The 13,754-nt window shown below is 42.8% G+C and overlaps 1 protein-coding gene across 3 annotated transcripts in view; it reads right to left on the minus strand.

Moving 5' to 3' along the window:
* Nucleotides 1–1,813: 1,813 nt before the first annotated feature.
* ipo11 (importin 11) overlaps nucleotides 1,814–13,754 on the minus strand; it is a 233,640-nt gene continuing 221,699 nt past the window's right edge. For all 3 annotated transcript variants that reach the window (XM_036980135.2, XM_021606535.3, XM_090237953.1), the window contains one exon: nucleotides 1,814–3,876. In XM_036980135.2, coding sequence (XP_036836030.1) covers nucleotides 3,712–3,876 — 165 coding nt within the window. In that variant the 3' untranslated portion in view covers nucleotides 1,814–3,711. The remainder of the gene's footprint in view (nucleotides 3,877–13,754) is intronic.

Genomic DNA, 13,754 nt, shown 5'->3' on the forward strand with positions numbered 1-13,754 from the left:
TGGCTGCATCATGTTATGGGTATGGGTGTAATCATTAAGGACTGGGGAGGTTTTCAGGATTAAAGAATACATGGAATGGAGCTAAGCACAGGCAAAATCCTAGAGGAAAAGCTGGTTCAGTCTGCTTTCCACCAGACACTGGGAAATGAATTCACCTTTTAGCATGGCAATAACCTAAAACACAAGGCCAAATCTACACTGGAGTTGCTTACCAAGAAGACAGTGAATGTTCCTGAGTGGCCGAGTTACAGTTTTGACTTAAATCTACTTGAACATCTATGGCAAGACCTGAAAATGGTTGGCTAAGCAATTATTAACAACCAATTTAACAGAGCTTGATGAATTTTTAAAGGAATACATAGGCAACTGTTGCACAATCCAGGTGTGGAAAGCTCTTAGACTTACCCAGAAAGACTCACAACTGTAATCGCTGCCAAAGGTGTCTACAAAGTATGGACTCAGGGGTGTGAATACTTATGTCAATTTGTTATTTCTGTATTTCATTTTCAATAAATGTGCAAAAATGTTTTCACTTTGTCATTATGGTGTATTGTGTGTAGATGGGTAAAAACAACAATTGAATCCATTTTGAATTCCGTCTGTAACACAATGTTAAATAAGTCAAGGTATGAATACTTTCTGAAGGCACTGTAGTGACTCAAATACACCACGAAGCGGATATCTGTTAAAGTGACATGCAGCATTGTTCCTGAGATAAATATCCATGACTGGAGTGATACATTTGTCATCTAGCACAATAAATGTTCCAGTTCATAAAATGGCAAGTGTTAAACATACATTGGCGACTCAATACGGATATGGTAAATAGGAAACAATGTCACAGACTACTGCAGCAGCTACACTATAAGAATGATAGTGTGTGATGATAAACCAGCGGTGCTTATGGAGATGACTGCAGGACCACCTCACCATTCAACAGCAGTCAAGCCGTGTGAAGTGAATGCCAGTAAACCTCCACACATTGATTAAAAGTGTCGCAGGCAGAGGCTGATCCTATTACAGTACAGCTGTAAATGGGAGAGGGATAGGCACCCACTGCCATTCAGCTAATTCCCACAGTATGACTGATCCAGTTTTAAGGAAGTTAAAAGATTTAGTTAATCCTCCCCATCCATGGTTTCCCAAGATCATTAACCACAGTACCTGCAGCCATCTTAACTGGGGCCTACTGGTGCATCTATAATGTGAAATACTGGGAGAGATGTTTATCCCATATGCTGCTATGAAACTATTGGCACTGTCTGGGATAACGGTTGACTATGTGGTATTAGGACTAGTAATATGGGAGGTAAATTCATAGTGTTGCCATGAAATTACCACAAAGCACAGTATGTTCATTTCATGTAAAAACTATTAAACTAAAGTGTGAGAGCAACAGGTAAATTCATAGTTCACTTAAAATGTCCTCCGCTCCATCTCACTCAGTTATGGGGAAAGTTTTTCAAGTTACATCAGTTGAGTACGCCCTCAGTCATTTCTGCATGGATGCCTCTCCTCCAAATGTGTCTGGGTCACCGTCTTTTCCCCTGGGACTTCTATTTCAGGGACTGGCGAGTGATGTTGGTGGACCGTTTCCGAATGATGTGTCTAATCCAACTGCAAATCTCCGATGGGAAAGACTGGGATATCTTCAACGCTTCAACGTCAGAGGGCCTTAAAGTTTGGGTAGTGGCCGAAGAGGACTCGGAACGTACATGATCTGAAGGAAAACACAAATTTCAAAAAGGGGGGGTTTCTGTGGTAAAACATTAAAAAGAGCATACAGGTTAATCGAAAAATAAGTACGTAAACATTTCAGCCATGTACTGCATTTTATTGAAGCTGTTGAAAAAAAGAACAAGGTCTTTCTATTAGAATTTAGCTAAAGACATATTTTCTACTGCTGTTGTGTTCAATGTCACCATTGCTCCCATCATTCTAATACCAGTACAGAAATCAGCTAATATATATATATATATATATATATATATTTATATATATATATATAAAAAAAGCAACATTGGAAAGAAAGGATATTAGAATTAAGGTAAGGCTGAAAGCATAAGGCCTTTGTTTTGCTTGACTGCTACTGAACTCAATCACAGTGTCTATGGAACTAGGGGAAGAGAATTGGATAACACTTTATTTTACAGTCCAGTTTCCACTGTATTTACTAGGATTATTACGTGGTAACAATGGCTACTTTCTGGTATTTATTTCAAATAATTCAACACAATTTGCATCTGGCTGGTACCAAGTGGTAGTGGTGCTTGTTCGAATGAATATCAAAGAAGAGTCATTCCTAGCTTATTGTATAATTACAATGTTTGGACAATGGACATTTATGTACCATTAAATGAAGTGCAACCGATTCTCTAGTCCACTGTCATCCCTGTGAAAAACGGTTTCTGTCCAAAACATCACTCAAATCACGCTTCAGTTTATGTATGTCCTCAATATGATTATATGGCATTTCATACACAACCGGGAGTAGGATCAAGTTGCCCCAAGATGCTGATCAGAGGTCAGTTTTGCTTTTCCACCCCTAATGGGTAGGATTAGAGTGGGGTTAGCTGATCCTAGATTTGTGCCTAAGAATAACTTCCATCCTGCTTCAATGTCCCGAGTTCTTCTACCGTCATGCTACAACCATGAGACATGAAGAACCATGACATTTCAGGAAGATAAAACAAATGGGAAAAAAAAAAAAAGTTTTGTTTTTAAAGTGCTCTGACACACCTTGTGACACACCGTAAAATAGCAGCAGCATTCATATAGAAATGTGGTTCAACACTTTTACAAATCACTTGTTAAAAATCGCTTTAATCTCGCAGTCAATTAATTGAATTCATAGTCCGATGATATGAAAATATACACGCCCCAAAAACAGTGTCTGCATCTCTCAATAGTCCTGTCAACTTGATGATCTCAGGGTGTGAGAAACAATACAGAACAAAGAACCATGAAGAGAAATTAGCTAGCTAAACTAAAAAGTTAAATATCTTCATGCAGAGTCATCCATACTTTACATACATACATACATACATACAAAGTACACTTTTGCTCGCTATTCGCCTTTAAGAATTGATCTGTAAACACTGTTTGGGTCTTTCGGTCAGTGAAGCCATATTCCCATCACGCCACACACGCTTTCCCAGTAAAAAAAAAAAAAAAATCCAAGGCTCCTGCCTCTTCAGAAGGTTGTCTTTGTGTCGTATTGTTATATTCCCTCAATCCCCCGTCTCTTAACATCCTCCTAAGTATTTACCCCATGCTAAAACTAGAGAAGCAGAATAACTGTTAGAATGGAAGCTCTATTCATGTTTCTGTGTGTGTTTAAAAAAAAAAAGGTGGTTTGTGGGTAAAGGAAGGTTCTAGGTAGGTTGTAGTTAGGGTAGGGTTTGGTAGAGAAGAGGGGGTTGTGGGTAAAGGACAAGTGAATTATGGGTAAAAGTAGACATGGGTAGTAGAGGTACATGTTGCAGTCCTCTCTCTTCCGTGCCCAATAGGGGGTCGAGGAGAGGAAAGGTAGGCTACGGATAAGGTACAGCCGAGATGGTTAGTAGGGGGCAGAGGTTGAGGTCTTTTCTCTCCTGTGCTCTCTAAAGGCCTATCAGGAGAGATAGATAGTATAGGTCTGGAGATGGATGCATTGAGGTTACAGGAGGGAAAGGGTAGAGATAGGTAGAGTCTCTCCTCTCTCCATCTCTCTCAGAGGCCCTGTAGGAACTCCTGGAGCTGCCTGACGATCTCTGTGTCCACCGTCTCCATCAGAGCCCCAAAGCCCTGGTCCCCCATCAGAGCCTGCTGGGCCTTCAGCTTCTCATACACATACTGCTGTAAGGAGACACTGTGCACCGGATCCTCCAGGGCCAACTATAGGGACACACAGAGAGAGAGACAGGCAGTTAGCAGGACGCCTAAGACAGATTCTCATAGACCTACTGCTGTAAGGTCATACATCTAGCTAGAAATTCCTCTAGCTTTAGGAGGTAGAGAGAAATGTAGGAAGTCAGCAAGACACGTAACACAAATAGAGAATGCAGCAACACGTACTGTGCACCTTGTGATCGAAGACTAGCTACAAGAGACCGAACAGGGAGTGAGTGTGTGTTTGTGTGCTAACCTGGTTGCAGATGAGAGATAGTTGTGGGAGTGTGCTTCATCAGATAATCACACTAATTAGTCTACAGGGGAAATCAGAGGAAACTGAGCCAGAGAGAAATGCCACTGTGAGCTTCTTCTGAGAGGCAGGTAATGACCTTCTTGACTCCTAAGCCAATCAGTGAAGGTATACTCGCTATGGTAATTCCCTGTCATTACTGTGTAATCAAACCACCAGGGTTGAGCATGGACTTAATAGAGAGAATGTCATCAACGTTACACAATAACAATCCGAATCAGAGTGCCCTAATCTGACACGTGTGTTATGGTTCACACTCAATGATTTCCCAGAAGGAACAGTGAAAAGCAATGCTGAGGTAAATCACGATCAATATCACGCATGTAGTGAAGTGAAATTATGAGCAAGGGACCTCTAATTAAAAATACGTTTGTGGTGTGTGTGTGTGTGTGTCGTGGCTGAGTGAAACAGTAGCCAATTATGGAAGCTAACACATGCATAGGTGCACATTGAGTGTGGTTCCCCACACTGCGCAGGAATAGAAAAGCACTAAACACAGATGCTCTGCATACTGGGCACAACAGAGGGAACATATGATGAATAGAAAAAAGGAGAGGGACAAAGAGATATAGAGTGACAGCTAAAGAGCGAGGGGTGGAGAGAGAGAAAGCCGTGTGGCTTGAGAGTAATGAAAAAAAAAAAAAAAAAAAGGCAACAGATTAGGGGATTGGGATCGGTATTTGGGGGAACTATACGACCCCCTGCTGTTTCCACCGGCTGAGGTAAAAACCTGACACGGCGCTAAAATAATCAAACAAACACAGGGGTATTGCGATCCTCTGGAGAGGGAGGAACAGGAGAAACAGACTACTGTAACTGTTCAACACAGGGTTTCAAAGAGCATAAGAGAGAGTGAGGCCAGGACGATACCAGTATCGCGATACTCGTTAGTATCGTGGTAAGGAAGCAACACAGATTTATCTTCTTTAGGAAAACAGCCCTAATGTTGGAAACAAACATCATGTTGTCATCCTGAGTCACATTTATTTATTTTCCAGCCTTAATCACGCAATATTTTAAACACACAATATTTTAAAGGAACAGAGTTTTGTCTGCTTTGTGTTTGAATTTTGACCATGGAAGAAATATTGAGCTACTGGTATTGTCACAGATGGTATCGAGAGTTAAAAGCACTCTTATCCAACATACATTGAATGTGTCTGTCCCTGCCTATACCAAAACAAACAAATTGAAAGTGCACTGTCATTTCTTCCTGTGAACTGCATCGTTACAGGCAGTAGCAGCAGCATACAAGCCTGTTGGCGCTCCGGTTGCCATACCATGCAGTGATGCAACCAGTCAGTATGCTCTTGATAGTGCAGCTGTAGAACTTTTTGAGGATCTGAAGACTCATGTCAAATCTTTACTGTCTCCTGAGGGGGAATAGGCTTTGTCGTGCCCTCTTTATAACTATCTTGGTGTGTTTGAACCATGATAGTTTGTTGGTTATGTGGACACCAAGGAACATGAAGCTCTCAACCTGCTCCACTACAGCCCTGTCGATGAGAGTGGGGGCGTGCTCGGACCTACTTTTCCTGTAGTCCACAATCAGCTCCTTTGTCTTGATCACGCTGAGGGAGAGATTGTTATCCTGGCACCACACAGCCAGGTCTCTGACCTCCTCCCTATAGGCTGTTACATAAATATTACATAAATTCTTCTCAGGGCTGGGTTTTAGTTGAATGTTATCACACACCAGCATGGGATTGTTAATTAATCAGAAACCACTGCAAAGCTTTTCCTTTTTGGGACTGAGATGTGCCAAACATTCAAGGAAATTATAGTTACATGTAATTTGCGGCATGCATGACCATGAGCAAAGTCATTGTAGCCTATAATTTCACTTCCACTGTGAGACCCATGAGCACGTGCTGACTTGGCTTTGCTGTACATCACATCAAAACCTGCCAGCAGCCTACCTACCAAAGGTCGCACAGTGTCCATTACAGCGCAGAAAAGCACAAATCAGCCACCAATAGTTATCCGTATAACCGGAGCTTCATCTTATTCTTCTAACTATTTCCATGGTGTATTCCAGGCTGCAATTTATGGAAGACGGCAAAACTTCATGGCAAAAGATAGGAAAGCGGTTTCCATCTGAGGTGAAGTTTTCCCTAAATCAATGCTTTTGACAAATCCAGCTCCAGAACCAGCCATAGAACCAGCTGGATAATATTTTGAATACAGCGTCGTAAAAAAAGTAACACAAAGAAATGCCTGGGCACTTTAAATCAACGCCTGGACACCCGCCCGCTACCCTGTGGGAACACAACTGTTCAGTCAGTGAGAAGAGAAAAGGGTATGACAGAGGAAGGTAAAGGGGAGAAGAGGGGGGGGGGGGTAAGATGAAAGGAGAAATGATGGTAAGGGGAGAAAAGAGGTAAGCGGAGAGAAGAGAATGGTTGACAGATAGGCAGGAGCCTAAGGAGCACAGGGTTGTTTAGACAGAGAGAATAAGACAGAGGGAGAAAAGAAGGAAGAAGAGAACGAGTGTAAGGGAAAAGAGTGAAGAGGTGAGGAGAAAGCTGCTGTCCGAGAAGCATTAACCTGTGCATACGCCACTGTTCAGTCAGAAGGAGCGGGAGAGGAGGGATGTAGAAGAGAGATGAGTGGAAGGGAGAGATGAAGGGAGAGATCAGGGAAAGAGATGAAACGTAGGGAAAGGGAAAAATGCTGTCTGTGGGTTGAGTGGCAGTAGCCTAGTGAGAAGAGGGGAGAGGCAGGGGAGAGATGAGAGGAAAAGAGAGATGAAGGGAGACGCATGTAAGCGAAAAAGAGGGAAGAGGAGAGGTTACTGGCAGAAGCCTGGTAGGTACAGATCTGTTTTATCAGCGAGAAAAGGGAGAGGAGAGAGGACAAAAGAGGGGGAAGAGGAAAGGTCCTGTAGCTGGTAGAGGCCTGGTGGGCGGAGGGCAATTGTGTCGAAGGCTCAGTGCCAACTGGCACTCTATTCACTACTTTTGACCAGAATAGTGCACTAAAAGGATTGGGGTGTCATTTGGAACATAACCTAAATATCTAATCCTGTTACCTACGCTCTCCGCAGGTACTATCTGCTGTTGATTCCGTTTATAGAGAAAAACCAGACAACTTGGATGCAATTATTCTTTGCTCCAGTTTTGTTTGCAGGTTTATGGTGGCGCCTGCTAGAAAATACTTGAGAAACAAACCTGTGTAATAACACCAAATCCCTGTCTGGGGGTGGATGCACAGCTTCCTGGGTAACATCATCTGTACTATGATTTAATACATGTAACTGGTGTCTTGCAATTTCCCGAACAAGTTCCTTCCCGTTTCCAGAAGACAAAAATGACGGGTACCATGGACCAATAATATACCATTTCTATGACGTACTAATGCAAAAATACAAAACAGGTATGTGCGAACAGATGCAGTAAACGGACACATCAACTGTCTGAGGGCTGCTTTTTTTTTGTTGTCTAAAAGCTCAAGTCACAAAATAAAATGGTCAGTAACACAATATGGGCCAAAAAGGTGTACGAAAACTGTGTTGTGTGATGCAAGGAACTACTTCACAAAATAACCTTCATTATCATCACTGGTATAGACAATGGAAGGCTGCTGGTCTCTGATCCCATATATTACAATCTCTTGCTGTTGTGGCTTTGAGCAAGGCACTTAACACCCACAAAGTAAAATAATGCACTGTATGAAAACACATGTGGTCCATCAAGCCTCCATCTGGAGAGCTACTGGGTGTGCAGGCTTTTGATACAACCCTGCTCAAACACACCAGTCAGCTTTGTCGGAATTACATGGCCAGTATTGAATAGAGGAGAATCCTAGCCAATTTTGGGTGCTTGAGAGACCGTTTTACAACCAGAGTATGCAGAATTGGTTTCATCAATTGCCACCCGTATCAACAGCGTGTATTGGTCATTTGCGGTTATACACGAGTGCCGGACATCGCACATGACAAGGACATAAATGCGCGCTAAGCGCTAAATAGTTAACTAGTGAGATAAACAGCCACACTACACAATATGTTTTGAATTGGTTACCTAGTTATTCTGTTGAATATCATTATTTCGGAATAGCCTAATTGTTTTGATTCGGTTTGCGAGACTTACAAAAAACACTTGTCCATTCAGACAACTAATCTATAATCCGCTTGTCCAACACATTTAATTGTTATTATTATTATTTTTTTTAACTTGCCTCGGGCAAGCGTTAATGTCGAGCCTTGCTCCATGACACATAAACACATCTCCAAACTAGCTGTGTGGCACTGGCAGAGACTCAACATATGTGCTACTCACCTGGAATTGACACACTGGAATAGACATTTGCAACATTGTTCCATGATCTTTAATTGATCAATTGCTTCGCTATCCATCGTGCTGAATCGCCGCTATTTGTTTGTTTAACGAAGAATCGGATATGTTCCCTGTGACAAAGGGGCGGCAGGGTAGCCTAGTGGTTAGAGCGTTGGACTAGTAACCGGAAGGTTGCAAGTTCAAAAAGCTGACAAGGTACACATCTGTTGTTCTGCCCCTGAACAGGCAGTTAACCCACTGTTCCTAGGCCGTCATTGAAAATAAGAATTGGTTCTTAACTGACTTGCCTAGTTAAATAAAGGTAAAAAAAAAAAAAAGCCACCACAATAAGTGGGTTATCATTAAGTTAAAAAAAATACCACAACCTTCCCTAATTCCCCTGATAACCAGGTGGAAGGGGATAGAAAAGGACTAACAGAGCTGTCTGACATCTTTCAGTCAAAGGTAGGCTAAAACAAATGTCATTTTGTAGGCTGTAATAACCTCATATTTTACTTGTCGGCCAACAGTGATTCATAGGCCTACAATAGAACTACCGGTAGGCTACATCATAAATAGGGTGGAGAACTTTCAGGAGAACTTAAAAGTTTATTCAATTGCAACAAATTGCCTACATCAAGAAACCGTTAGATTAATGTGCATATTTCTCCATTTACAGTGGTATAATTAAGTCCGATTCCCCCCTCCCCTCTCGCTGGTATTATTTTAAATAGCGTTTCCAGTTTGAACGAGAATACCGGGATGTCCAGGAAAGGCTTGCAAATCTCTCGGTAAGGAAAAGTAGTAGATTTTCAGGAAAATATTAAACCCTAATATGTAGCTAACGTAATCCCCATCACCCTCTGAACCCGTTCTATCCATACCTAGTGTGTGTGGAGAGGGACAACGGTTCATAGACTTGTTACTCATAACCAAATGGATCGTGGAGCGTAATTTAATTTCATCACCTCTCACGTCAGACCGTTTTATGTTCTCTTAAAAAGAGAAACGCGGGTTTTCAACTGCACCTCTGACCCCTGTTCATCTCCATGCAAGCACACACATCATTCTCAATCTCCTCCCACACAGACACGCACGTCATTCTCAACCTCTTTACACACAGGCGGTATACATGAGCCTACACCTACACTCACATTATGGGCACACTTCACATGCATATGATTGTTCAATGGCGGTCTTCAGAAAACGGCGGTAACTTCACCTCCTCCCCGGTTCCCTTTGTCCCCCAGGCTGTATACAGAAAGTAACAATAAACAGATGATATACACTGAGTGTACCAAACATTTGGAACGCCTACTCTCATGACAGAATGACTAGGTAAATTCAGGTGAAAGCTATGATCCCTTATTGATGTCCCTTGTCAAGGATTTTTAAGCCTCGAGATAATTGAGACATGGATTGTGTGTGTGTGTGTACATTTCAGAGGGTGAATGGGCAGGACAAAATATTTAAGTGCCTTTGAAGGGAGTATGGTAGTAGGCACCAGGCGCACCGGTTTGAGTGTGTCAAGAACTGCAACACTGTTTTTCACGCTCAACAGTTTCTCATGTGTATCAAGAATGATTCATCACCCAAAGGACATCCAGCCAACTTGACAACTGTGGGAAGCATTGGAGTCAACATGGGCCAGCATCCCTGTGGAACGCTTTCGACACTGTGTAGAGTTCATGCCCCGACGAATTGAGGCTGTTTCTCAGGGCAAAAGGGGGTGCAACTCAATATTAGGAAGGTGTTCCTAATGTTTTGTACACTCAGTGTATGAGTCATGTGTTAAACATTTTAGAAGAAGAGGAAGAATAGGAGGGAGGACAGAAGAGGAATAGAGAAAACGGAGAAAGAACATCCAGAGGCAGGTATTCTTTAGCAGTCTACACGAGCACACGCAAGCGCAGACACACACTTTAGCATTCTTGCGGCGTGTGGTGGGAAACCGTGAAAAGATGCGCGCACACACACACGCATCTGATACTGAATAATGGGAAACAACTTCAACTGCCTACCTCAAAACACCAGTTTGAACAAGGTTTACCAAACACAGATGGAGAGCCCAGCTCCCCTGTGCATGTTGCCGTCTTCTCTGCCCGGTAACGAGCGCTGATTTTAGAGGACGCTGTTGTCTTGCATAAACTAATTTGTGCTGTACTGTAGACAATCCTCCCCGTGTGGAGATCCAGCCATTCCACAAACACGACCACACTGGTCCTGCTCTATTCTGGACTGGGCCTCTCAGGTCATATTACACATCTGAAAAGATTTGAAAAGTATTACACCAATTCAACTAAGCCTATCAGCTGGCTGTGTCCATTACCATACAGCCAAGGGCCAGTCTTTTCACATTGACACTCTAGTCCTGGAGAGCTGCAATGTGTGCAGACTGGTGTTTCCGCCCTGCACTTGACCTAAGTTCACAGTGAGTCACTGGAGCCAAGCCACGGAAACACAAAAGTCTGTGGTCTAATGGAAATGGCATTTCAGTCTCTCTTCACACGACACTACACTTAGCCCAATTAAAGTCTGCCTCTCTGGTCCCAATGACAACATTACTCAGCACGTTTAAATTACTCCCATTGATACACCAATTTTTACTGTCATCTTTAATAAGGCAGTCATTAAGACTATATGAGGGTGCTTAAAAAGTTGACAGGACACATTTACCTTGGGGAAAAAGTAATTGGAGTGCGTGTGTGTGTGTTTAGAGGTAAAACGCTGTTGCCCTCTGATCGATACAGAGGGAATGTCTAACTGGCCTGTCTAGACCAGGTCAATAACCCAACATTAAAGGGACAATCATTAGTTGAAACAATGACGAGATGTCCCTGCCTCTATTGGTAAAATGCTGAGGGACGGGCCTGGAGAAATGTAACCACTCAAATTCAAAGCCAGAGCTACTGTATGGATGCAAGGACAATACAAGATATCAAAAGTGTAGTTCTAAGCACGTTTTGAGGCTATCCGATGTTTGTTTACATTTACAATGTTTAGAAATATTGGCCATTTTTTCCCCTTCAATTTTGGGTTCTGATGGGGTACGATAGTTGAACTACGTTCCTGAGGCATTTATACGTGCATTCTTCCCAAACCAATGACTATATCTCATTAATCCAAAAGTCCAAAAATGGATGTGCAGTAGCAATCCCGGATTGCCCTTTCAAGTATGAGACTGTAAATCTGATCAAACGTCATCACACCCTTTACCTCACACAGACACAAGAGGTTGTGGAACCGTCTTAGAGGTAATAATTAAGGTTAAACTACTCACAATAATATTCATTATAACAATTCTGAAATTCAGAGTTGATATTATTTACTAACACGCACACAAGAGGACACGTTTTCCCTGTAAACTGCAGGCAGGTATGATAAATGGGAGACCGCTTCGGCAGTGACAGGTGGTTATTGAAACAGCACTAATGAGTGTTATCTGTATTCATAATGATCTTCATTACACTAGTCAGTAGAGCTGCTAAAACAACAGAAGATGGGCTGGGGTTACCTTGGTGCTCCAACTGAGGACGGGAGGAATTTAAGCTTTTCGGACCGTAGGAAAGCCATGTGTGTGCATAGATGCTGTCATGAAAATGCAAGCAGGCACGCACACACAGTCACACATGCACGCACAGTCCCTGTACCCCCTCGCTGCTAACGAGACGCCATTAGCAGTAACCTCTGGGTCAATTAGTGACCCGGGTCTCGCTGTTGAGCGCGGGATGCAAGGGCCTGCCTGGGAGCCCAGGTGTCAGAGAGGAAAACAAGTTACTGTATTGACTAATCACTGATACGGGAATAGGGATGTGTGAGGTGTGTGTGTGTGTGTATGTGTTTCTGCATATTTTGAAAGAGAGCGAGGAGAGAAAAGAGAGTCAGAAGAAAGGAAAGACTGGGGGCAGAGACATGCGTATGATGAGAAGAACTATGAGCGAGAGAGATGGAGAGAGATGGAGGGAAAACTGCTGAAAGATGGACAATGAGAGTAAAAACAGACATTTCCCTGTCTCTCTCCTGTGTGTGATGTATTGACTAGGTTCATGATCCCTAAGCTCGTCAGAGGATTAAGCCTTAATTATAGTAATTTCCACACTAAATGAAGCAGTACAAATTAAATTGCCTTGAACAGCATTGGGCGAAAGGGCGTAATTAGTTATAGCGCACAAACCCACACACACGCGTACGCACCCCCCCCACAAAACACCAATCAGAGCACACCAAGTGTCCAACTTAACCCTGCTGATGATTTCTGTTATTTTACTGAGGGCATAAGTAAACAAACTAAACAAAGCCACATCGACACAGAGGGCAATGTGTGTGTGCGTGCATAGGGCAGCAGGTAGCCTAGCGGTTAAGAGCGTTGGGCCAGCGAACAGAAAGGTCGCTGTTTCGAATCCCCGAGCCAACTAGGTGAAAAACCTGTTGATGTGCCCTCAAGACACTTAACCCTAATTGCTTCTGTAAGTCGCTCTGGATAAGAGTGCCTGCTAAATTACTCAAATGTGAAAATGCATGGGGAAAATTGCACATAGGCTACCTCAGATCAACTTCAAATAGCTATCAAATATTGTACTATGTAACAATCTATTTAACTGAAGGACTATGGTGTGCCTGTGCTTAATATCTAGTGAATGTGAAGCCACAAACACAGATACTAATCAAAAGATTAGCCTCCTCTGTTCTTTTGAGCCAGTAGCAGTGTTGGCTGGAGCTCTTGGGAGGCATCGGGGGGGTATAACAGCAGCTCTAAGAGATCAATAAGCCCAAAGGGACCTGCCTCTGTGAATTACTCTGTATGTGTGTGGGTGTGTGTGTGTCCTGTGAGATGCCATGGAGCTGCTGATTGAAGACAGGAGTGAGACAAGCCATCAGGGGAGATGAGAGTAGAGGGAAAAAAATCAGTTTTATTGTGTTCTCCAGAGATGAAAGAGAGGCTTTATAAACGACCACAGTAAATAGCTGATGTGGCAAGCAATCATAGGACTGATTGATGGCATGGACTGAGGAAACACAGCTGAGCATGTAGGTGAGGAATTGTGTGTGTGTGTGTGTGCGTGCGTGCGTGCATGCATGCATATGTCTGTCTCAGATAAGGATAACTCACAGGCGGAATCAATAACAGAATGATGTCATCCGCACCATTGGTCTTCGGGTGCCTTTATTTTTTTATTACTGGTGACACACATCTTCAGTCAATTCACTACTGTGATTGTCTGCATTGGGTCTGTCTGTTGCTAGCAAATGGCCAGTCCCTTTTTTTAGTGTAGAGCGAGTAGAGTGGAAATGAG

The sequence above is a fragment of the Oncorhynchus mykiss genome, chromosome 6, assembly GCF_057628025.1.
Source record: "Oncorhynchus mykiss isolate SJ-2025 chromosome 6, ASM5762802v1, whole genome shotgun sequence".
NCBI lineage: Eukaryota > Metazoa > Chordata > Actinopteri > Salmoniformes > Salmonidae > Oncorhynchus > Oncorhynchus mykiss.